The sequence below is a fragment of the Carettochelys insculpta genome, chromosome 9, assembly GCF_033958435.1.
Source record: "Carettochelys insculpta isolate YL-2023 chromosome 9, ASM3395843v1, whole genome shotgun sequence".
Lineage (NCBI taxonomy): Eukaryota > Metazoa > Chordata > Testudines > Carettochelyidae > Carettochelys > Carettochelys insculpta.
The window spans coordinates 19,593,357-19,618,841 of record NC_134145.1 but is presented as its reverse complement, the minus strand read 5'-3'; the positions used below and the strand labels follow the sequence as shown (position 1 = coordinate 19,618,841).

General features: G+C 43.0%; 1 protein-coding gene across 3 annotated transcripts in view; it reads right to left on the bottom strand.

Annotated features, from left to right (window-relative positions):
• MIER1 (MIER1 transcriptional regulator) overlaps window positions 1-24,725 on the bottom strand; it is a 54,379-nt gene extending 29,654 nt beyond the window's left edge. For all 3 annotated transcript variants that reach the window (XM_075002913.1, XM_075002915.1, XM_075002916.1), the window contains exons 1-3: window positions 24,499-24,725; window positions 6,714-6,738; window positions 1,589-1,734 (exon numbers count right to left, since the gene is read on the bottom strand). In XM_075002913.1, coding sequence (XP_074859014.1) covers window positions 1,589-1,734; window positions 6,714-6,738; window positions 24,499-24,507 — 180 coding nt within the window. In that variant the 5' untranslated portion in view covers window positions 24,508-24,725. The remainder of the gene's footprint in view (window positions 1-1,588; window positions 1,735-6,713; window positions 6,739-24,498) is intronic.
• Window positions 24,726-25,485: the final 760 nt, after the last annotated feature.

Genomic DNA, 25,485 nt, shown 5'->3' with positions numbered 1-25,485 from the left:
ACAGCGTGTATCTGAACTTTGATATTTTCAAAGATCTACAAATTTTGAATACTTTAGAAGTCACTACAGCTTAGCCATTCTTTTGCTAAATCTGTGTTCCATTTTCTCCTACTACACTGTCTCTGAAGAGCAGAAACTAGTAAGCCCAGAGTGCCCACAATCTAGGTGGAACTGATGGATCACGTGGGTCTGGAGGTCTGACCCTGTTTTCAGGATATACGCGAACTGTATTACAGCATTCCACATTTCAAAGAAGGGTATCAGACAAGAGCTCTGATCTTGGGAACATTTCTTCTTGAGTTCTATAGCTAGAACCAGTGACTAGATTCTGCCCAGAGATAGCTGGCTGGGATTCAAGAAACAGATTCATTCACAACAGGCTGATAACTGTACAGGGGAGGTCAGTGCCAATTTATAATACCCTTCTTATTCAGCAAATAGCTCATGGCTCCCTCTAGCTCTGAACAGCACCACTGCTCACTCGTTGTCTTGCTCAGCAGAGAACTGAAGGATGGAGAACTACCATTGTTTTCAACTCTCGCCAAGGAACAAACCCTGGCGGTCCTGACTTTTGATGACTGAGAGCATCACAAGGTGGTACACAATTTTACCACTAAGATAACACTTTGAAAATTTATATATAAAAATATAAGGAAGGAAAACAATTTTATGGAAAGCTCTTTCCGCACACTTGAGGAATTCTACTTTGAAGCATTCACCCTAGCTAGACAAAGGGTCTCTAAATTGATTTACTTCCTGTGGAGCTACAAAACATGCAATTATAAATGTGATAATTCATTATTACTTGCAGATTGAACTTGCTAAATGTCTCTTTAAAGTTAAGCTGGCAGTGATTTACTGTAGCTGAAAAAAAAATGTACTTTCCATATACATTTGGAGACTACATGTGCCTTTCAACCACTGAGATCAAAGATTGCATTTAAACTAGTTTAGAATTCATTATGAACATCCTTAAACCAAGTATTGTTCCCGATTGAATAATCAGTTGCAATTCAAGTCAAGATTCTGCCAAGTTCATATCCCCTAACAGCCCATTTAAGTGGTATGTAAATGAGAGCTGGAGCCCTAGATAAAAATATTTAGAAGGCAATTTCTTTTGGTACACATTTTAAGATATATGCATATCCATAATTAATTGGCATTTTAATCCCAGCTCTGCTAACAACTCATTATGTGGCTTTGGGTAAAATAGAATGGGGCAAATACCACTTCATCAGGGGAATGGTATGAGGAAGAAGGTTTGTACAAAGAATTTTTAAAAAATTAGAACTTTATTTACTGACATTAGAAATTAAATGCACTAATCAAATGCACAGGGAGTAATTTATGTAAATAAAATTTGGCTATGTTTATAGATGCTCTAAAATGTCACAGTTACATCAGTAGGTATAAACAAATTATACCTCAGCAAGTATTATAGCCTATCAGCTTCGTTATAGAACTGTGGACAAAGTACCTCAACAGGTCAGCATTCCTAGGATTTGTTTGCCAATGCAGTTATGATCAAATTCAACAAAATGTATCTTGCACAAAATGGTATTTTTTATAACCTGTAAGTGCCATTTACCCTTGTAAGATCCTCTATTTCAGAACTGAAGTTTGTTTCTCCTTCCATCATTTCCTCCTCTTCTAACGTGCGTTCATCATCAAAATCATGAACCAGCATATCAGCGGAGGGGTCAAATTCATGGTCATCAGATGTTGCTGAACCTCCTAAGTATAAAAATTTTTTAAAACAATTTGATAAGTTACATCATGAATGCCAAGCTAACTCTTAGTCCCTAAGTTGCACCAATACTCAAACTAAATATAAAATCTAAACAGAAGATGTCTGCAAAGTCTGATGCATTAAAGAATTCAACTGTCCTATTTATTAAGAGAAGTTTATATTCCTGTTTAATGGTCAAAAACTATAGAATGAATCCAAGGTGACAATATGATTATTCAGTTTTCAAAGTCCTGCACATAGTTACAGTTGCAAGACATTACTTCTGCTACGTGAAACCCTCATCTTAATCCTACAGAACATTAATAACTTAAGGAGGTTTTACCTTCAAAGACAGAGTTAAATACATTACTACAAACATTGACCATGTAAAAGAAAGACATTTTCTTGCTTTCTTGGAAAGTACCATTTTTGAAACTGGAAGAACGTGAATGGATGTACTGCCATTCATAATTACAGAAGTTTTAAGACATTTTGCATGTTAGCTCAAGATCTTGGTATTGAGGCAGTTTTCTATTTTTTGTTTTCCCCTTCGCACGATGTGTGTGTCACCTATAGTATTTATACACTAACAAGAAAAAGAGGGGTAGCTGTGTTAGTCTGTAGCAGCAAAAATGAGGACAAGTCCTGTGGCACCTCAGACTAACACATTTTTTGGAGCACAAGTTTTGGTGAGCAATGACCCACTTCATCAAATGCATGTGGGTCTTTGCCCATGAAGTCTTATTCTCCAAAATGTTTGTTAGTCTATAAGGTGCCCCAGGACTTTTCCTTGTTTCTGTATATACCAACAATCAGCAGTAATAAGTGAAAAACTAAACAAAAGGCAGACCAGTCTACTACACTGAGCACAATGCTGAAACCCACGAACTACTGGCTTCTAAACCCAGTACTTTTAACTACTTGCTTTGGGAAAGTAACCTCATCTGTTTTTCAGTTTCTAAACCTTTAACAAGTGAAAATATGTAGCTCAATGTTATGAAGATTTTATATAAAAATAGATTTATAAACGAAATCAGTTTTACCAATATTTATGTTTTCAAATATGCTGTAGTAATGAGATAGTAATAGGTGAAATTTAGTGTCTAATTTGCAATGGGAAGCTCAGTAAGTGTCTTCAAGTTATGAAGTCACTACTGGGGACAGTTTCCAAACACAGAAAGACACAATCTCCAAGAAATAATACTGTTCAAAAATGAATTTACGTATTAAAACACTTCTCCCCCTTCATTCGTTTAACACATTTCCAACTTTGTATAGTACTGGACACTTGTAGATATTTATGTTGCTACAAAATAACATAAGTTATTAAGTTATTGTGTGTGGTAGTATTCTTTCATATAGTGAAAATGCCAACTAAGGACCATAATGCCAAGTAATGATGCTCTGTAAAGTCTTAAAAATTAGGGATTTAATGCTGTAATTTCCAATGCCAAAACATGACCTTTTGTGAGACTTATATCAGAGTAAAGTCTGGCTTTGAAATTACCTCAGCCTAATTTGGAGAAAAGTCTCTCTTTGCTGTATAATTTCATTTGAGCATTAGCCTGCTAAACCCAGGGTTGAGAGTTCAATCCTTGAAGGGGGCCATTTAGGATCTGGGGCAAATAGATTTAAAAAAAGAGGGGCATGGTGCTTGGTCCTGCCAAGAGGGCAGGGGACTAGATTTGATGACCTCTCGAGGTCTCTTCCTGTTCTATGAGGTGCGTGTGTGCAACCAAAAGCAGCACGCTCAATCTAAAGGGGAAAAATACCGCATTGACACCAATTCTAAAAGAACCTCCATTTTCTCAAGGAACACACTGAAAACTGAGCAAACAAAAATCAAAGCACAAAGACAAACTAAGCCTTAACAGTATATGCAGGTGTGATTTACCAGTACAGCACCCTAGCATGGATAGATGTATAAAGTCCTTATCCTAATAACTGTATCTATTTTAAGGGTTTATACTGCTTTCATTGATAAAGTACAGGTAAGTGGTATAACAGTTCAAGACAAGTTAGTCCAACAACAGTAAGCTGCTAACGTTGAACTGCTTGCATTTCAACTACTAAGATTTTACTGGACAATGGCAATCAACTTGGACAAAGCATTATATAATGTAATACTGGCTACAGTAGTAGCAAGATGTAAAAAAACAAGCACTTAGTATTTATTGCCAACCTACACACTAAAAGGCCCAGAAGAAATGAGTTTAACCATATCAGATCAGACAAGTTTTTTTAAAAGGAAAGTGATGGAAATTTCTGCTTTTCAGTAATTCACAGAAGCTAACATGCGGCTATTGGTATTGCAGAGTGTGTATTGCAGGATCAGTTTAACACAAAAACATACGGATACTTGCTTTAGGCCGTGTCTACACGTGCCCCAAACCTCGAAACAGCCACACAAATGGCCATTTTGAAGTTTACTAATGAAGCGCTGAAATGCATATTCAGCGCTTCATTAGTATGCGGGCGGCCACAGCGCTTCGAAATTGACGTGCCTTGCTGCCGCACGTCGCGTCCCGACGGGGCTCCTTTTCAAAAGGACCCCGCCTACTTCGAAGTCCCCTTATTCCCATCAGCTCATTGAAATAAGGGGACTTCGAAGTAGGCGGGGTCCTTTCGAAAAGGAGCCCCGTCTAGACGCGCCGCGCGGTGGCAAGGCATGTCAATTTCGAAGCGCCACTGCCGCCCGCATGCTAGTGAAGCGCTGAATATGCATTTCAGCGCTTCATTAGTAAACTCTGAAATGGCCATTTGCGTGGCCATTTCGAAGTTTGGGGCACGTGTAGATGTAGCCTTTATCTGTTAATGTGAATGAATTTCATGCCCTGGAGAATACGGGACAAATAGTTGTCACTAGTCAAGTACTAGGCATAATGCAGGTAGCTGCTATGCCAACTACAGTTACCTGTAAAGGGATCTTAATCGGTGATCCACATAAATTTCTACACTTTCTGTACCAGCCATCCACTAATCAAAGGCTGTCATCTATGTCAAATTTTGTGGTGGTTTTGTGATGTATGCGAATAGAAAACAGTCAGTTTACATATACATATTTGTATCTTGGAAAGGAAAATAAAATATATTTAAATAACTAGATCTAACATAAGAAAAATCAAATTGGAAGCTGTCATGCTCATTGTATAATGATTCAATAACCTGACACAAAATGAAGACAAAAGTTACTTTCACGGGTGTACATTATTTTTCCTGTTAATTTAAAAGCAATTTAACAGTTCAACCTACCAAACTAATTAAAAATATTAGGCCCATACAACATTGATAAACTGTAATAGATAATGTCATGGAGAGAGTATGCTTATGAAATTTGAACAACAAGAATCTGGGAGTTGCAAGTACTTTGTAATAGGATTATAATTCAAAATGATTTGGACACACTGGAGAAAGGTCTCAGGTAAATAGGCTGACGTTCAACAAGGGCAAATGCAAAGTACTCCACTTTGGAAGGACCAATCAGTTTCACTTATACAAAATGGGAAGTGATGGTCCAGGAAGGAGTACAGCAGAAAGGGATGTAGGGGTCAGAGTGGACCACAAGCTAAATATGAGTCCACAGGGTGACACTGATGCCAAAAAATCTGGGCTGCATTAACTGACTTGTCTTAAGACACAAGAAACAATTCTTCCACTCTACTCTGCGCTGATTAGGCCTCAACTGGAATAGTGTGTCCAGTTTTGGGCACCACATTTCAAGAAGGAAGTGGAGAAATTCAAGAAGGTCCAGAGAACAACAACAACGATTAAAGATCTAGAAAACATGACCTATGAGGGATTATTGAAAGAATTAGGTTATTTAGTTTGGAAAAGACTGACAGAACATAACTTAAGTAGTTAAAGTTATTACAAGGATCTGGCAGAAAAATTCTTCTTCCTTTGATGATAGAACAAAAAAGCAATGGGCTTAAATTACAGCATGGGAAGTTTACGTTGTACACTCAGAAAAACATCCTGTCAGGGTAAGCACTGGAATGCTTAGGGTGGTTGTGGAATCTCCATAATTGGGGATATTTAAAGCAGGTTAGTTAAACATCTGCTAGGGATGGTACAGATCAGGGGTGAGCAAACTTTTTATAGTGGGCACCATATTTCATCCCTGAAATTAGCAGCCCTCCCCCTGTCTAATGCAATCCCAAAACTATGGAAATTTTGGCATGTGCAAGATATGTTGAATGAAAAACTTTAAGTGTAAATACACATACGTAAAAATAGTAACATTTCAACATTTTTAATGAGATGGATGAGCCTGAGACCAAGCAATCAATTGTGCTGCACCTCCTTGGCTACGTCTACATGTGCCCCAAACTTCGAAATGCATATTCAGCGCTTCATTAGTATGCGGGCGGCAGCAGCGCTTCGAAATTGACGTGGCTTGCCGCCGCACGTCTCGTCCAGATGGGGCTCCTTTTCGAAAGGACCCCGCCTACTTCGAAGTCCCCTTATTCCCATGAGCTCGTGGGAATAAGGGGACTTCGAAGTAGGCGGGGTCGTTTAAAAAAGGAGCCCCGTCTGGATGAGATGCGCGGTGGCAAGCCACATCAATTTCGAAGCGCCGCTGCTGCCCGCATGTTAATGAAGCGCTGAATATGCATTTCAGCGCTTCATTAGTAAACTTCGAAATGGCCATTTGCATGGCCATTTCGAAGTTTGGGGCACGTGTAGACACGGCCCTTATGAGATTTCAACCCCCTCAGGTGCCCCCCCTCACCACTTTAGTGCATCCCTAATCTAGATTGTGCTGGTCCTGCCAGGAATGTAGGGAACTGGACTTCACCTCTTGAGGTTCCCTCCAGTTCTAGTATTCTATGAGTCTATGAAATAGAAATACAATGCCTTTAATTTAAACTTTGCACTGTTAATTCCAATAGAAACAATATTAAAATAGTAGAAAGCAATGACTAGTATGTCACTAAACTGCTCCCCTCTCTCTCCAATATAATAGTTACATGAAATTTTTTACCTGGGCTTGAAGACTGAAGAGAAGGCTATCAAAAAGAAAAAAGAAAAAAAAATCCATTAGTGTTTTTCCATATTACGTCTCTACAAACAAATATAGAAGGTGAAGTCAACAGCTGAGCCAATATCAACGAGTATGAGCAGTGCATTGGAAGGCACTTTTTCCACCAATATATCAGAAACACTATGGAAATTTTAAATTGGTTTAAAATGACAGAATCATTTCTGTCTTTATACTTCTAGCCTTGCTATATTTAACCAAATTATAATGTGAAGAATACCTCATTTTTGTGAAGCAATGAGTGAGTTTCTGAGAGAATAAAACGCAGCAATTTTAAAGCCATGGTAAATAGCCCCCATTTCCCAAATGACAAGTAGAACATCACAAAAGAAGTCCCATTTACAACTTAAATACTAAAACCCTATCTTTTTTTTCCCATTGTTTTAAAAATCACAAACCATAATAGAAAGTCCTTACAAAGCTCAGGAAGGAGCTAAGTGATCCAATGCCTGTTGCCACTGCTTTTTACCTCAGGGGTGGGGAAAAAAAAAAAAAAAAAAAAGGTGGCAGAAATCAAACCCAATGTGCCCCTGCTCTCACCCGGAGGCCCAAACCTCTCCCCACGTGGGGTCCCAACTCCCCCCCCACCCCCCAGTGGCTTAACAGCCTTGTGCTGGGTCTGAGTCACACCCCCCACGCAGGGCCTGAGTAGGGTTGCCAGATTTTCAGAATGCTTGAGGGAAAATGCCCTTTCCCTCCCCGAGACACAGGCGCCCCCCCTTCCCTGCTCTAACTCAATCCCCCTCCACCAGAGCCAGGTACCCCCAGCCCCCCCGCTGTAACCCAATACCCTCCCTCCCTGTTCCCCAAAACCAGGCACCTCCAGACACACGCACACACACACCCTTCACTGTCACTGTCCTGGGCAACTGTGACCAAAGTAATTTTTCCATACTAAGTAGTCACTTAACTCTGGGAAAAAAAGTGCTTTTAATTTAATAATGGCTCTTCTGGGGCACCAGGGCACCACTGACAAGATGGTTACAACATGGACAGTACTGGAAAAGCTCTCTCTAAACCCCTTTGTAAACTGCGATGCTGCAGAATTCCCATGTGAGCTGGAATGATCAGCTCAGTTCCTGAATGCATCCTTTGGTCAGCCACGCTCTAACTGCTTCCAGTCTACTTAATTCCAGTGCACCCACTGCTGGAGCATGTATGTGCAGACCCTCAATCACTGCTTTGGAAGAGACATTTTTACTTCATATTGTTGCCCCTGCCCCCAGTCGGTCAGCTGAAGAGATTTTGTTGTTTTTCTGTCTTAAACCACAATGACCACCAATTTCATTTATAAGCAGAGATGAAGGGCGGGATTTGGTGGTGATGGGGGACTTCAACTGTCCAGGCATATGTTGGGAAACTAACACAGCAAGGCACAGACTCGGACTGCATTGAAGACAGTTCTTATTTCTGAAGGTTCAAAAAGCTACTGGGAGGAAGCTGTTCTAGACTTGATTTTAACAAATAGGGAAGAACTGGGGGAGAATTTGAAAGCGGAAGTCAGCTTGGGAGAAAGTGACCATGAAATCATGGAGTTCATGATTCTTAGGAATGGTAGAAAGGAGAACAGCAAAGTAGAGACAGTGGATTTCAGGAAGGCAAATTTTAATAAGTGAAGATACAGAGCTTTACTGTTTTGGTCTTTAAATCTCCATCCAGCTGGGTTTTTTAAATATCTAAAAATGTCCGGGATTTTAATACAGGTTGAACCTCTGGTCCAGCAACATCCATAGTCTACCAGGACCACAAATGTCACTGAACTAGGAAGCCCCAGCCACAGAGGTTGCTTGGAAAAAGGCGTCACCTGTCACTCCGATTGTCTGGAACCCCTGCCAATCAGAGCAGTGTGGGTGGGCAGTGTCAGACTGTGTCTCCAAAAAATCTCTCCAGGGCACTCTTCTCCCCACTGATGGTCCCCCTGCGGGGGTGGGGACAGAACTTCAGGAGGTAAGCATCCCCTGTTTCACCCAGCCTGCTTCTTCCCCTGCCCCTTCCTCATGCCCAGAAAACCCCACCTTGCTCTTACATCCTCTCCTGCCCAGACTCTTCCTCCCCGACCCTGCTCCTGCCCAGACCCCCACCCTCTGCTTGTTCCTGAATCCTCCCTCCCATCCAGACCCCAAGCCACACAGGACTCTGGCCCCAGCCCCACTGCATGGACTCTGGGTAGCGGTGGGGAGGGGGGGAAGAGATACGACACTCCAGCCCCACTGGATGTCTGGGGGAGCCTTGGCCCCACACTGTGACATGGTGGGGACTCGGGGAGGGGTGCCTGCCCATGCAGGGCTCCAGCCCCAGCCCCATGGGGAGACTCTGGCGAGGCCTCGTCCCTACACTGTACAGAGTTCCGGCCTTGCCCCATGATGTGGTGGGGGGTGCAGGGAGGGCTCAGCTCTCGTGCCACGCAAGGCTCTGGCCTCAGTTTCGTGCAGCAATAACCCCACTCCCCCAGCTCTGGGCCCACCCCAGTCCCAGCCCCGCTTTCCTACCCCTCCGCCAGCTCCAGCCCAACCACGCATGTGAGCAAGGCCAGGGCTGGCAGCAGCACCCCAGTGGGGCAACGGGAGGGGAACTGCATTTTAAAAATGGCAGCAGGGAAAAAATATGGTGGAATGCCATTCTGTGGCTTTCTGCCAGGAAAAAAAAGGCCTGCCTGTTGCCCAGTCCCAGTATCTGGAATTCAGAGGTTACGGGATACTCAGAGCATAGGGTTGCATCCTGACTTTCTTTGCTCCTCCAAGAACTCCTCTTGCTCTTAATTTGATCGGATGACCTCTTGTTCTTTTGCCATATAAAAGGGGTAAACACACTTCTCTACTCACTTTCTTCATACCGTTAGGGATTTTACAGACTTTTCATACGTTCCCTTAAGCTGCTGCCTTGCTAACACTTCCAGCCTTTTTAACCTATATTCATATGCAAGCAGTTCCATGTACTAGTCATTTTTGATATCCTTCTTTGTACCTTTTCTATTTTTTTCCCCCCCAGATGGAGTCACCAGAACTGTATGCAGTATTCAAGGCATGGGTTCATCATGGATTGATAGTGGAGTTATGACATTATCTTTCTTATTAGACCTTTTCTGATGGTTCTTAACACTGTGTGTCGTAGAGCAGTTTTTAAACTAAGAGGTGGGGGAAAGCCGATTGGTGCGGGGGAGCACCTGGATCGGACGGAGACTTCTCTTACACGAGGCTCCATAGATAGGGATTCCCTAGAAGTTAGTCAGATAGGGAACGTGGGAAATAATATATGGGCAAGATCAGATGTGAAACAATCTCATATAAAAAAATCCAACGCGTCTGTGAAAGGCGGACATATAAATAGTGGTAGTTTTTTAACGTGCTTTTACACTAATGCTAGGAGTCTGTCTAATAAGATGGGTGAACTGGAGTACCTCATATCAAAGGAGGAAGTTGACAAAATAGGCATCTCAGAAACATGGTGGAATGAGGACAATCAGTGGGACACTATCATACCGGGATATAAATTATATCGGAAAGACAGAACAGGTCGTGCGCGTGGCGGAGTGGTACTATATGTGAAGGATAATATAGAATCAAATGAAGTAAAAATCCTAAAGGAATCAAAATGTTCCATAGAATCATTATGGATAACAATTCATTCCTCTAATATGAATATGGCATTAGGAATATATTACCGACCACCTAACCAGGACAGTGATAGTGATGCTGAAATGTTAAGGGAGATTAGAGAGGCTATCAAAATAAAAAACACAGTAATAATAGGAGATTTCAATTATCCCCACATTGATTGGGTGCATGTCACCTCAGGACAGGAGTCAGAGATTAAATTTCTTGATGCCTTAAATGACTGCTTCTTGGAGCAGCTAGTACAGGAACCCACAAGGGGAGAATCAATTCTCGATCTAGTCTTGACTGGAACGCAGGATCTGGTCCAAGAGGTAACTGTTACTGGACCGCTTGGAAATAGTGACCACAATATAATAACTTTTAATATTCCTGTGTTGGGAAGAACACCGCAGCGGTCAAACACTCTGGCATTTAATTTCAAAAAGGGGAATTACACTAAAATGAGGAAGCTAGTTAAACAGAAACTAAAAGGTAGAGTAATTAAACTAAAATCCCTGGAAGCTGCATGGAAACTGTTTAAAGACACCATACTAGAGGCCCAACTTAAATATATACCCCAAATAATAAAACACAGTAAGAGACCTAACAAAGAACCACCATGGCTAAACAGCCATGTTAAAAAGGCAGTGAGAGAGAAAAGGGCAGCTTTTAAAAAGTGGAAGTCAAATCCTAGTGAGGAAAATAGAAAGGAACATAAACACTCCCAAATTAAGTGTCATAATGTAGTAAGAAAAGCCAAAAAAGATTTTGAGGAACAGCTAGCCAAAAATTCAAAAAACGATAGTAAAATGTTTTTTAAATACATGAGAAGCAGGAAGCCCGCTAAAAAAGCAGTGGGGCCCTTGGACGATAAAGATATAAAAGGAGCGATCAAGGAAGACAGTGCCATTGCGGAGCGATTAAATGATTTCTTTGCTTCAGTCTTCACGGCTGAGGATGTTACAGAGGTTCCTAAATTTGAGCCAGCCTTTTTAGGTGACAAATCTGAGGAACTCTCCCAGATTGAAGTGACATTAGAGGAGGTTTTGGAGTTAATTGATAAGCTGAATAGTAACAAGTCTCCAGGACCAGACGGTATTCACCCAAGGGTTCTGAAAGAACTCAAATGTGAAATTGCGGAGTTATTAACAGTGGTTTGTAACCTATCCTTTAAATCCACTTTGGTACCAAATGACTGGAAGACGGCCAATATAACGCCAATATTTAAAAAAGGCTCTAGAGGAGACCCTGGCAATTATAGACCGATAAGTTTAACATCAGTACCAGGCAAATTAGTAGAAACACTGGTAAAGAATAAAATTGCAAGGCACGTAGAAGAGCACGAATTGTTGGACAAAAGTCAGCATGGTTTCTGCAGAGGGAAGTCGTGTCTAACTAATCTATTAGAATTCTTTGAAGGGGTTAATAAACATGCGGACAAGGGGCACCCAGTGGACATAATATACCTTGATTTCCAGAAAGCCTTTGACACGGTCCCACACCAAAGGCTTTTATGTAAATTAGGTGGTCATGGGATAGGAGGAAAGATCCTTTCATGGATCGGGAATTGGTTAAAAGACAGAAAACAAAGGGTGGGAATAAATGGTAAATTTTCACAATGGAGGACGGTAACTAGTGGTGTTCCCCAGGGGTCAGTCCTGGGACCGATCCTGTTCAACTTGTTCATCAATGATCTAGAAAATGAGGTAAGCAGCGAGGTGGCCAAGTTTGCAGATGACACCAAGTTGTTCAGGACAGTCAAAACCAAAAGGGATTGTGAAGAACTACAAAAAGATCTCAGCAAACTGAGTGATTGGGCAGCAAAATGGCAAATGAAATTTAATGTGGGTAAGTGTAAGGTAATGCATGTTGGAAAAAATAACCCAAATTACACGTACTACATGATGGGGACAAATTTAGCTACGACAGATCAGGAAAGGGATCTTGGAGTTATAGTGGATAGTTCTCTGAAGATATCCACGCAGTGTGCAGCGGCAGTTAGTAAGGCAAATAGGATCTTAGGAATTATTAAAAAAGGGATCGATAATAAGACAAAAGATATCATACTTCCCCTATATAAAACTATGGTACGCCCACATCTTGAGTACTGCGTGCAGATGTGGTCTCCTCACCTCAAAAAAGATATATTGGCATTAGAAAAGGTTCAGAAAAGGGCGACTAAGATGATTAGGGGCTTGGAACGGGTCCCATATGGGGAGAGGCTAGAGAGACTGGGACTTTTCAGTTTGGAAAAGAGGCGATTGAGGGGCGATATGATAGAGGTATATAAAATCATGAATGGTGTGGAGAAAGTGAATATAGAAAAATTATTTACCTTTTCCCATAATACAAGAACTAGGGGACACCAAATGAAATTGATGGGTAGTAGGTTCAAAACTAATAAAAGGAAATTTGTCTTCACACAGTGCACAGTCAACCTGTGGAACTCCTTGCCCGAGGAGGCTGTGAAGGCCAGGACTCTATTAGGGTTTAAAAAAGAGCTTGATAAATTTTTGCAGGTTAGGTCCATAAATGGCTATTAGCCAGGGATAAAGTATGGTGCCCCTAGCCTTCAGAACAAGGGCAAGAGATGGATGGCAGGAGATAAATCACTTGATCATTGTCTTCTGTTCTCCTTCTCTGGGGCACCTGGCATTGGCCACCGTCGGCAGATGGGATGCTGGGCTGGATGGACCTTTGGTCTGACCCAGTATGGCCATTCTTATGTTCTTACGTTAAAATTCCTTGAGACCTATCCATCTTGACTCCAAGATGTCTTTCTAGAATAGCAACAGTCAATGACATTCAAAATTCATTTGGATCCCACTATTTTGCATGTCTTATTAGAATTGTTTTCCAATGTGCATTACTTTGCATGTAGCAACATTGACTTATCTGCCATTTTGTCGCTTTATTATCAGTTTTGATAGATCCCCCTGTAACTCTTTGCTGTCTGCTTTGGACTCAGCTATCTTGGGCAACTCAGTACTGTCTGCAAATTTTGCCACCCAAATCATTTATAAATATGTTGTGTAATACTGTCCCAGTACAGATACTTGGAAGATCCCTATTTACCATTTTCCATTGTGAAAAATGTACCATTTATTCTTAACTTTTGTTTCTTATCTTTTAACTAATTACTGATCCAGGAGACAACGTTCCCTCTTTCCCCATGACTGCATATTTAAGAGCATTGGGTGAGGAGGCCTTGTCAACATTCTTCTGAAAGTCCAACTCTGCTATACTAACTGGACTCCCCCTTACCCACATGCTTTTTAAGCCCCATCCTCCTCAAGGAATTCTAACAGATTGGTGGGTCATAACACCTCTTAAAAGCCTTGTTGACCTCTCCAACATTGCGTGTTCACCTATCTTGGTGACACTGTCTTTTTTTTTTAAATTACAGTTTCAACCATTCTGCCTGATGCAGCAGCTCAGGTTACCAGTTTGTAACACCCAGGACTGCCCCTGGAGCTTTTATTTTTTTTTAAATTAGCATGGCTGTACATTAGCTACCCTCCAGTCACCTAGTACAGAGTCTACTTTAAATGACAGGTTACATACTACAGTTAGTGCTTCTGCAATTTCATATCTGAGTTCCTTCAGAACTGTCAGGTGTGGTAATCACTCTCACATCCTATGCAGTAAAGATCACTGCAAAGAATTTATTTAGCTTCTCTGCAACAGCCCTGTTGTCTGAGCGCTCCTTTAGCGCCTCAACGGTCCAGTGGTCCCACTGACCGTTTGGCAGGCTTCTTGCTCCTGCTGTACTCAATTTTGTGCTGTTTGTGTATTTTGCTAGTTACTTCACATTCTTTTTGTCCTTAATTATATGTTTATACTTGTCCTTAATTATATGTTTATACTTGTCATGGCCATTTAATTGCCATATGTATGTGAACTAATCTACTACTATCCAAATTATATAGTCACATTAAGTACTAGTTTGCCACTGATTATCCATAGAGCTTTGTTTGGGCAGGTTGCTTCAAAGAATGCCTATGTCACAAACTTCACAAAGTAGAATTTTAATAATTTGTACTTAGATTATTTAACTGACTGGAAAACACAGTACTTTCCCATGACTCTTCTGCAAGTACTTCGCACACTGTCAAGTTTCCTACTCACTACATAGCTTTCATAAAATTCAATGGACAATACTGCCTTTTATGTTTGCTTACTCCAAATTTGCAAAAAACTAAAGAATGCAAAATTGGTCCATCAGTGAGCGTGAATTAATGAGGCCCCCTGTGTACCTGCTGCAGTATTCCCATATAGTAAGAAATTCAAACCCTGCTTATTTAGCCTGGTCAACAGTACTTGAAGAAACAGATGAAATTCCATTTTAGTTCATTTTCACTTTGCATGAAGGGAGAGTAAAAACTACTGAGTAAGAAAATCCTAAATAGAAGCCTCATTTTCAAGGATAAATTTCATAGAACAGCTACAGAAGAGACGTTGTGATACAAATCTGAAGTGGGCCTCTTAGTGGTGAGTGGGATTGCTTGCTAATGCAGGTAGCAAAGCATAATATAAACTACTCATCTTAAGTGCTGCTAAAATGGTCTCAGAAGCAAAGTAACTAGCCAGTTTCTTAAATTCCGTGGTATTGCTCAAGAGGGTTGTGAGCTGCAACGGAAGAATGTTTCACTTAAGAAGGCATAGATAAAAGAAAGGCTAAAGAAATGTCTGTCTACTACAGGTTGAACCTCTCTAGTCAGGCACTCTCTCATTCAACAACATCCATAATGCAGCATTATTTTAGTTAGCTGGACAACTGTTTATGGGTGTGGTAAAATTTCCCAGGTCCAATAAAATTTGTTCGAAGCCACCAGTCCTGGCTCTGTGTTATTTAGCTGTAATTTACCCCAAATGTCTTCTAAAGAGCCCAGTCAGCAGTGGAAGTGCTGGAAATGCTGCTAGACAACACTGACTTCTTGTGGTCCAGCAAATTCTCTACTTAGGCATGGTCCCAAGGGTGCTGGTCTAGAGAGGTTCAACCTGTAGTAACCAGATACATTTCCCAAAAATATTATCTCTGCAGATCCATACTTGAGCATGCCAGGCTTCACAAACCACAGAACCAAAGGAATAAGGCAGGTGGGGATATCTATCAACTGTGGGCAGGACCCAGCCTGCAGTTTGCCAGGATCTCACCCACTGGGTTCACACCCCCATTCCAGTAGTTGGGGATTAGAGCTGGGTACCCACTGTCGGGGGGGGAGCCCTGAGCCTCATGAGCTGGATCCAGGCAAGCCAGGGCCAAACCTGGCCTGCAGGAATTGTGTGCTCCTATTGCATCCCCCAATCCCTGGGCTGGGGAAAATGGCAGCATAGGGAACCACTTGCTTGGAGAGGTTTCCCCTCCTGCTCCCATTGGCCGGAAATGGCGACACAAGGGGCTATGAGGGGTGCAGCCACATGTGCTTCTGGGGAGCTGTGTTGGTAAGTGCTCTCCCCCACATCTTTGGAGAGCTGTGACTGTTCTGCATGGGTTATAGCCCTATGAGTTCCAAGAAGGCTAATGGCACTTACACTTGTGTTTAGATTGTAGCATAGAGACAAATCAAAATCACTTTCACCAAATGAAGGCACGCTACCCGAGAAGCAGACCACACCATGGAACAGGCCATCCAAACACTCCAAGAGAACAACCTCCATACGATACCTAACCACCCCACCAACTGCACACCTCTAGCTGTCAGCTCTTATGAGTTCCAGTGTGGTGTGAGATAGATATCAACCCATGCAGATATGGGACATCTTAATGGAAGAAATCTTTGCTAAGCCCACTCTTCTGGCCTCCCAACAACACTTCCCCCACCCCCAAGCTCAACAAAGGCAAGCTACCCACAGAACAAGCCATACCTTTCCCTCCAAAGACTGGAGGAGAGTTAAAAGGCCACTTTGCCTTGAATGGTCCCTTGAAGTACTTGTCCTAATCAAATCAACAGCCTGCTCCACACCGTATTATGCTGTGACACTAAGGCCTTTTGGTGATAAAACAGTGAGAATGTGCACATTGCATCCTGACTTCTGTTGGAAAAAGTGCCCAATTCTAGCAACAAAAAATTTCCACTCCATGCAAAACTTTTTTCTTTGCTTCTCCCTTTGTTGTAGATAAACATTCAATTCAGACATCATGAAGCTTTTCTTTGTTTGCTTTTATTGGTCTCCAGGAAGCATCCCACAATCCCTGTGTTGCCACTCTTGTCAGCAGTTTGAACCCTGCATCCCTGCAGCCAGGTAAATAATTTGCCCCGCCTACCTTGCAAGCCCCAGGAATTCTAAATTCCATTTCCTGCTTGCTGGCTCAGGTCTCATGCTGGCTACACATATGACCATGGCTGGCTATTGTACCAAATTATTTGTCACTTGGACCACCACAGAGCTGTTGGATCTGATCCATATATAGGAAACAGCCTGTTCCGCCCCAGCTGCAAGTGACCCATAGGGATTGAGACATGCATGGGCAAATTTATTGAGGCTTATGTGAAGGGGGCTATGGTCACAACTTGCTGCAGAGCAGAGCCAACCTCAAGGAGTTGAATCAGGCATACCATAAAGGTGAGAGGGCAAAACTGTCACTCTGCTGCTATACCTAAGATCTGCCATTTCTGTAAGGTGCTGGATGCCACCTCCATCACCAAAAGCCCCATTGATATTTTGGAGGCAGCAGAAAGAGAAGCTAACTCAGAGGACAAAATAATTGATGAAGAGGCTGAGTTAGATGAGAACCTAGAGCTCCCAGCAAGGTCAATTGGTGGGGCAAGCAGCCAGGAACTATTCTCCACCCCTGAGGTGCACAGACAGTCTCAGCAGCTGCTCTCCAGGAAACAGGAGAGGAAATGCAGGGTAAATGGCTGTGGCTTGCGGAGTGCAGTAGTAGATGTAAAGCAGGGGTCAGCAACCTTTCCAAGGTGGAATGCCAAAATTTGACCTCATGTATGGTCCAAGTGCCAGTGATACTTCTTAAAGTCACTAACAGTCCTACTAACAAGAGTTTCATTGATGAATAAATTAAGATGTAGTACTTTACCATTTAGTTGGTGATTGATAGCATTAGCTAGTCTTTTGTTAAACCCCAGACAGCATGGCTTTGAGCGTGCTCCTGGCTGTATGGGGAGGAGCTCCCACTCTTCATGCTGATGAAAATCGGCTCACATGCAACTCTTGGCACCTGTGCTGGGGCTTGCTGACCCCCTGGTGAAGAGCATGGAAAAGCAGGAGGCTGGCTGTGTTTCTGTGGGCTCGATGCTGCCCTGCATAGCTAACTGGTATGGCCAAGCAATATACTGATGCACACCAAAATTTCAATGGATTCCTCAGAAAAGTATTCTGTAATATCTCCCTGGGGTACTAATTAATCCTCTGCCACAGGTTCCATGGCATTGCAGCTTTGTTCCTTCCCCACTGCAGGGCACTGTCCCATGCCATTTTGCAATTACTTCTGCTGGGACCAAAGTAGCACAAAGATGAGCTGCACATGGAATAGGATGACCTTCCTGCTTACCCTCAGCTGTGAGATGTCTGCTGAAAGAACGTGGGTGAAAAAGTGTGCAATAATTTTAGAATGAATTTCGTGCAAAGCTGAATCACAAGCCCTGCAAAAACTACTTTCTTTTGTCCACATGCACAATCCCAGACCCTCAAACTCCAACACTCATCATGCTTTGGGTACTTACAGCAATTTGTACCTGGCTAGGGTCAATGAGACAGTAATTGGCGTATTGCAAAAGGTGCTTGTAAGTGAAATGTATCAATATGAGCTGGAATTTAATAATCCCACTTTTGTGCATTGTCCACAGCAGTGCAGACCTTGAAGTTTACCTCACAATGCCCCAGCAGAGCACCTCTGCCAGACAGGACAGAATCCAAGACTCAGTAACTAAGATCTGCTTAGGGAGGTGCTTTAGCTTTCCTCCACAGAAACAAGGTGATGAAAGGAGTGCTGGGGGGAAAAAATATTCATTTTATGTTCCATAAATTCACATAGCAACTACTTCAGTCCCAGGTATAGGCTACGTAAGCATTTTCTTTTATGAGCACATAGCCCCAGAATTTAATATAGGATGCAGCAGGGAAGCAACTCCAAAACAGATGTATGGTAGTGTCCCTCACTGTCTCACTCTTTTCTCAAAGCTGCCTTGATTTTAATAGCAGCCCTTTAGGCTCTTCTTACAGTCCCAGTATATGGCTGCTTGAATTCTGCAGTCACACACCATACTTCAGTGCTCCACCCCTGAGCAAACATTTCACCCTTCGATTCACCCAGATTACACAACATGCATCATGTGATTATGACCATGGGACTATTATCCTCAGTATAGTCTAGCCTCCCACAGACACAGCCCCATCGTGCTTTCTATCTGCCAAAGACACATTCCTCCACCTTGTGACACCTGCTCAGCGTGTTAAAACACTCTGAACTACTGTGCAGGTGCCATACATAATGTTTCATAAACAAGGGCTGGAAGGGGTAAAATGGACCTCCCAGGATTACTGTGGGTATCTTCTCATCCCCCACTATAATCTTGCGGTCTGGAAAAAAGTCCCTGGTTGCAGCTTTCTGTAAAGGCCAGTGTTCCTGAAGATGAATGTCATTTACCTCTCCAGACCACCTCACATTGATGCGATCTACAAGTGCCTGCAGCACCATGGAGAAGTATCCCCTCCTGTGGATGTACTCTGTTGCTAGGTTGTCTGGTACTAAAATTAGAATATGTGCCATCTATTGGCCCCTCCTTCCACACACCCCCTCCTGAGTTAGGAAAGCCCATCTCTAGAAAACCATCCACTATGGCATGGACACATTTACCAGAATCATGATCCTCCACAGTAGGATATGATTTATGGCCCAGTACAATTGCAGTAATACAGCACCAATGGTAGACTTACTCATGCCAACATAATTTGCAATTGATTGGTAGAAGTCTGGAGTTACCACCTTCCAGACAACACATGCATGTTTCTCTAAGAGAGTAGCTCTCATTATGGTGCCCTAACTAAAACTCAGTGGCTCTTTGGACTGTCTAGCACAGTAACAAATGGAAGGGGAAGGGTCAATGAGAAATCAGAGCCCTGAAACTGACAGTCTACAAGAATAATGGGGAGAGGCCAACATTCCAGGTCAGCCTAATTGACACCATGGTTAGGCTAATAAGGGAGTCAGGAGGTAGGAGGAAGGGTCTGTCCTTTGTGTGATCCAATTTACCTGGGTCAGGGAGTGGGGCTGAACTAAGGGGAGATCAGGGGCCTGAGCTGAGGGGCAGAGCCACACCAACCTGAGAGCCACAGACAGTCCATAGAGCAGACCCGTGCTTAGAATAGGGTTGAAGCCACAGACAGAGACAGCACCTAACAAGCTGATCCATCCTGGGAGGCAAGCTGCACTCAGGGAGCCAGAGGGGCAGGAAATCAGGCCAAGGTGGCTGGGAGCTTGGGCTGGCCAGGAGGGCCTCCCACAGGGTCAGGTGTGGTGAACAGTTGAGGAGAATGAGGATGGACTCTGGCCAAGAGAGTCCAGTGCAGGGACACTCCATGAGCCAAGAGGCCTAGCAGGCTAGACTTGAAGAGGGATCATAACCCCAAATGGTGGTGGAGAGGAGGGTTATGCACAGCACATGGCTACCGCCAGAGCACAGCAGCATCCCTATGGCACTGTCAGGGCCTGGTAAGGAGGCCTGGAACCTACAAGGTACATCCTGTGAATTGCCCTTACAATCCAAATAAATAAATGCCCTTGTTACAGGGCGAGGTGATGTGTTTTGTTAACTATTCACATTTTTTCTTACTGCTTAAAAATGCATTGCTGTTTAACAAATTGTCTTTGCTTTAAGCTGGATATATCATATAGTTGGGGAACAGCAAGTGCAGAGAGAGCATCATGGAAGGGGGACTCCCTGGCTGATTACTCCAGGCAATCAGACCAAGCCTTGTTGGGATTTCAAAGACTCTACCACACAGGAAAGTGGAAGGGAAGCCCTTGAGGGAGGCTTCTGGGTAAAACAAACAGAGTGGGCATTCAAATTCTTTCACTAGCTCTTTTCACAGGAGTAGTGTAGAAACCAGGAAAGTCCTCCTCAATAGCAGGACCATTCCCCCATTTACACAAGAATATACAAACTGGAGTATTACAGAACCCTTGTATGGCTAGTCAATTAACAGCAGTATTCAAGAACATTTGCCCTCACTTATGCTTAGCAAGAAGGTTGAACATTTGCACCTCCAGGCTGTTGTAAAGTTTACTACTTGGTTCTACATCTTAACTCCACTTGGAAAGCTAAGAGAAAAAAATGGATTCCCATAAAAAAATGTACACATGCTAATCAGATGCTTGAGATGGATTTAGCTGCCGTATCACCTCCATTTACTGATGCTTCTTCTGAGAAAGTGTTTAAGGAAGATTTGGTTCTGTTTATCAGTTTCCAAATTTTAAAGTGCTGTGTTATAATGTAAGTTTTCAGAGGTAAGTTAATGGGCATAAATTCAAACTCAAACCAATTTGGTTGTAACTACTTAGGAATTTAGAGAGGCAGAAACTAATTACCTACACTTGATCAAGACAACTCATTTTTGTAAAAGTGTGATGAAGAACTTAATCACATTTGTTAGAACCTCAGTTTTATGTCTCATCTGAAGTGCAAACTTCCGATGGCACAACAACCCAGAGCACCAAGATAACGCTAAATTAATTCCGCAGTATGAAGGCTGACTTGACTGAAGTTTCCTGTAGCTTCCTATGATTCCTCGAAAGTTTCCCACCTTCATACTGTTCAGGCCTATCCCTCCTCAACTCGTAAAATCCAAAGAGCTCATAGCCAGAGGTGATATGATCGCAAAACAAATGACAATACTACTTTTTCACATAGCATATTGCATTACTGTTAATTAGAACCGCTGTGCCCTCCCCACCGCTCCAAAGACCAAATGCTTCACAAAAGTAAAATATACAGCATTGGTATTTAGCAGACACTTAAAATACATGGGAACACACATAAGATGGTGGTTTCAGATGCCACATGGGGCAAAGGTAAAGCCTCCCATAGCACCACTAATGATAAAGCTTGAAGGTGGGAAGGGTGTCAATGACCAAACACAGTCTTAGAAGCTTTAGTATTTAATATGGGCTAAAAAGAATATACACCTGCCAAGGAAACTGCATGTATGTAATTACACTTGGACACATACCTATTTTCTAACCTTAAATCCTCAAAAGGTGGGTACTCAATCAAAAGAAAACATTATACATGTAAGCTTTTTACAAAAAGTTAACAGTGAGATCATCGTCTTCCAGTGAGCGTCTACTCCCTCTTACTACCCATATTTCAAACAGAATACCATAATAGGGTATTTTTTCCCCAAAAGCTTACAATATGGGAAAAAGTGAATTAAACTGCATGTATACCATTAGTGAATGAATGTACAGTAGAACCTCAGAGTTACGATTACCAAAACTGAGAACTCTTATCTCAAAGGAAGAAAGCTAAATTCATTAAAATTTGTCAGGTGCTCTTGTGCTACAAAAATGAATACAAATAAAACAAATAAAATGGAAGTAAAAACACTAGTAAGTAAACCAAACTGTAAGATATTAAAAAAGAAAACATTTGAACCAGTATTAACTTTTTTTTTTTTTTAAGAAGTTTCACTTTAGATGAAATCAGTTTCATTTTCTGTTCCCATTCACTAGCATAATGGGGTTTGAGTTCCTGTCCACAGAAACTGTTTTAAACCCAAACTTCCACTAAAAATAAGCCAGTATTTTAATATTCATATTAGATTTCTTCATTTTGTCCACAATTATGGTCTTAAAAAGCTCTGTCTTTGAACAAAGCAGTTTGATACCTCCTCACCTAAGGTACATCTACACTGCAGTTGGAAACTTCCCATAGCACAGAGCCAAATGCGCTAGCTCTGTTTGAGCTAGTGTGCAAAAAAAACAGCAGTGTATGCTAGGGTTGGTTAACTCAGACAGTAGTTTGGGCTAAGCGCAAACCCACCCACACTCCCCAGGTGCACATCTGGGAATCTAGTAGCCAGAGTGGGGTTGAATGCTCCTAGAAACATAGAAGTCTTAAAAAATAAAGCTTTCTGAAGTTCTCCTGTGGTTGCTGAAGAATTGTTCTTTTATTCATTAGCAAAACATCAGGTCCAACTGAATACAAGCATAGTTCCAGACCAAAGCAATATGAAATTAAAATTAATGTTTCTCCAGCTACACCAAGATGGTTTTCTACAGCTCCATCAACACATACTCTGCAGAACTATGAACTGTATGATGTTAGTGTTCAAGGAAAATATATTATAGAAAATAATTTTGGAAAGTAATGCAGAAAGTATCAGTTACTGGCTCAAGCAACATAAGGTGTGTCTACATTAGGAACTAACTTTGAAGTTAGGCACTACTTCAAAATAGCCAGCATAGAGTCTACACACATTTTCCCTTACTTCTAAGTTAACTGTAAAATAGACAGCCCAGCTTCAAAGTCCTTACTTCATTCCCGGGAATGGAGTAGTGCCCTACATCCAAGTTTAACTTCTAAGTAGAGTGAGTGTAGCTGCTCAACTTTGAAGTTTTTTGTAGTGTAGACACAGTCATGGTGAACATGAGTTCACACCAGCAAAGTAAGCAAAAGACTCCAGAACTAACAGCAGTATTCAACTGACAAAATATGCAAGTGATTAGTGAGACACTCTCTCTCTCACATGCACACCTCTGCTGCCCTGAAAATATGAGAAGAGAAAGGAGTTACATAGTTGTAGATTATGGAAATAATGAAGGAGAAAAAACTGTGACTCACTGACCTCCAAGATAACAAAAGTAAAAAGTTTTCTCCACTCTGATGATACTGAGGATATGACAAAGATACTGAGTAGCTTACAACACAGACTTCTCTGACAGGAAGAGGTCTGAATGCCAGATCAGGCTCTTCCCTGGGGGTGGGGATACATACTGAAAAAAGAAAACTCTCCCCAAGTCAAACTAAAATAAAGCAAGAATTGAGAAGATAGAGGAAAAAAGGTTTCACAATCCCCTTTAAAAAACTGGTAACACCCCATAAAGAGCCATCTTTATTCCAAAAAGGGATGGGACTGAGTAGAATAAACATAAGACAATTGTTTCTAAAAATACTCCCTCTACAGAAGAGGGCTTAATTGTATGAACTGCAAATAAACATTTACAATTTTATTCCCTGAAATGGTTCTACAAGCATATTAACTGAAATTTTCAATCTGAAATCTAAGAAAACCTCAGCAACATTTCTACTCCCTCTGTCCAGAACATGAACTGATCAATTCCCCAGGAAGGATAAAACATGGCCTTCTATACCCCATCAGAACATACGAATCCCTGCCATACACACTTAAAATAGTGGGTTTTGTTTTTTAAATATCGCATCTTATGTGCCCCACAAGAGGGGAGAAAATACACCTATCTTCCTCATTCTTCCCAGCTAGACCCCGAAGGGGGTGGGGGAAGGAGTTTTTTCTTCCTTCCCCGCCCAAGACAATAGTTCCTATCTCCAGGCACACAGTGCAGGACCTATCCACCCCAAAACCACTTTAGGAACAGGTTAGCTGGCTCCCTCCAGTCCTGCCATTTGAGTGGCAACCCTCATCAAGCCTCCCCACCCCAAAGGTGGCAGGCTGGATACCTCCCCGCCTCCCTTAAGGTAGCACTTCCAGCTGCCCGCTTGCATGGAGGTGAAACCCTTGCCTCTCCCTGACTAGCCTCTCTCTCCTTCCACAGGGATGGCGCCCTCGCTTCCCCGACGACCTGCCCACACGGCCCCCCTTCCACAGGCGTGGCGCCCCCCGCCCCTCTTCCGCAAGGGCGGCGCCCCCCACAGGGGTACAGCCGGAGTCAGTGGCGGCGCCTCTGTCCCCACCCCAAAGTATCGCTCCGGGCCTGGGGACAGCAAGGGGCACGTCCCTGAACTCTGCCCAAGCGCAACCCTCCTGTCCCAACGCAGGACCCCCAGCCACCGGGGCGGGGCGGGGCGGGGCGGGGCCCGCGGAGAGACCCAGGGCGGCCTCCCCTCCCAGGTAACTAACTTGTGGGAAGCTCCTCCCGACCGCGGCCCCGCGCAACAAGTTCCCGGCCGGCCCCCGCCCCAGAGCCGGGCGCTTACCTCCGCCATATTCGCTGGTCGGCCTAGTTGGCGGGCGGGACGGGGACAGGGGAGGGTCACATCGCCGCGGCGGCGAAGGAAGCTGCACCGGCAGCGGGTCACGGATGCGGCGGCTGGAGTGGGGGGGGCCGCCGGGGGCAAAGACACCCAACGTCACTGCGCACAGGCGGCGGGCGCGCCCCCGACAGCACCCCTTGCACGCTCCAAGCCGGGCCTCTGCACGCCCCCGAGACCGGAACGCGCGCTCCCAGGCCGCGCAGCCCACAGCTGACGATGAAACGTAGAGAACAGAAAGCCCCACCCAATCAGATCCTCCCCCGCAAGTAGGGGAGAGGGAGCGGGAGGCGGAGCGAGAACAGCCCCTCCTCCCCGCTCAAGTGCAAATCACCAGCTAACAGGGTTCACGCTAATCACCAGCAAATTGTGATTTACAGTAGGGGTTCTGCCAGCCCCGACGTTCAAAAATCATGAGATCTCAAACAGTAATGCACTTGGCTAAAAGTCAGAGTCACTGTATTTTTAAAGTAAGAGAGAGTAAGCCGTGCTAGTCTATACACTATCAAAACAAAAAGCGATCACTACTTGACTGCTTTTTGTATTTTAAAAGTATATTTTTCTGTCCCTAAGATTCACTCATTTCGCGTTTTTAAGCTTTTTTGTATACCCATGGCGATGAAAAACTTGGTTTGCATAGTGGAAAAGTGAAAGCTGAGAGTCTCATGTATAAACACGACTCCAGGAGCTGGAGCCATAAGTATCCTAATACCTGTGATAAGATCACAACAATACTGTGTAGGTTCTAAAAACGCCAGTCTTGACTGAGGTACCATTGTCCTAGGCGGTATGCAAGTATGTAGTGAGAGACAGTCCAGGATCCAAAGAGTTTACTATTTAAATAGATAAAGGATGAGAAAGGTCTCCTTTCTTCTGTGCAAGGCACCAGTAAATAGGGTCTCACCAAATACAAGTCAGGGGGATAAACATCTG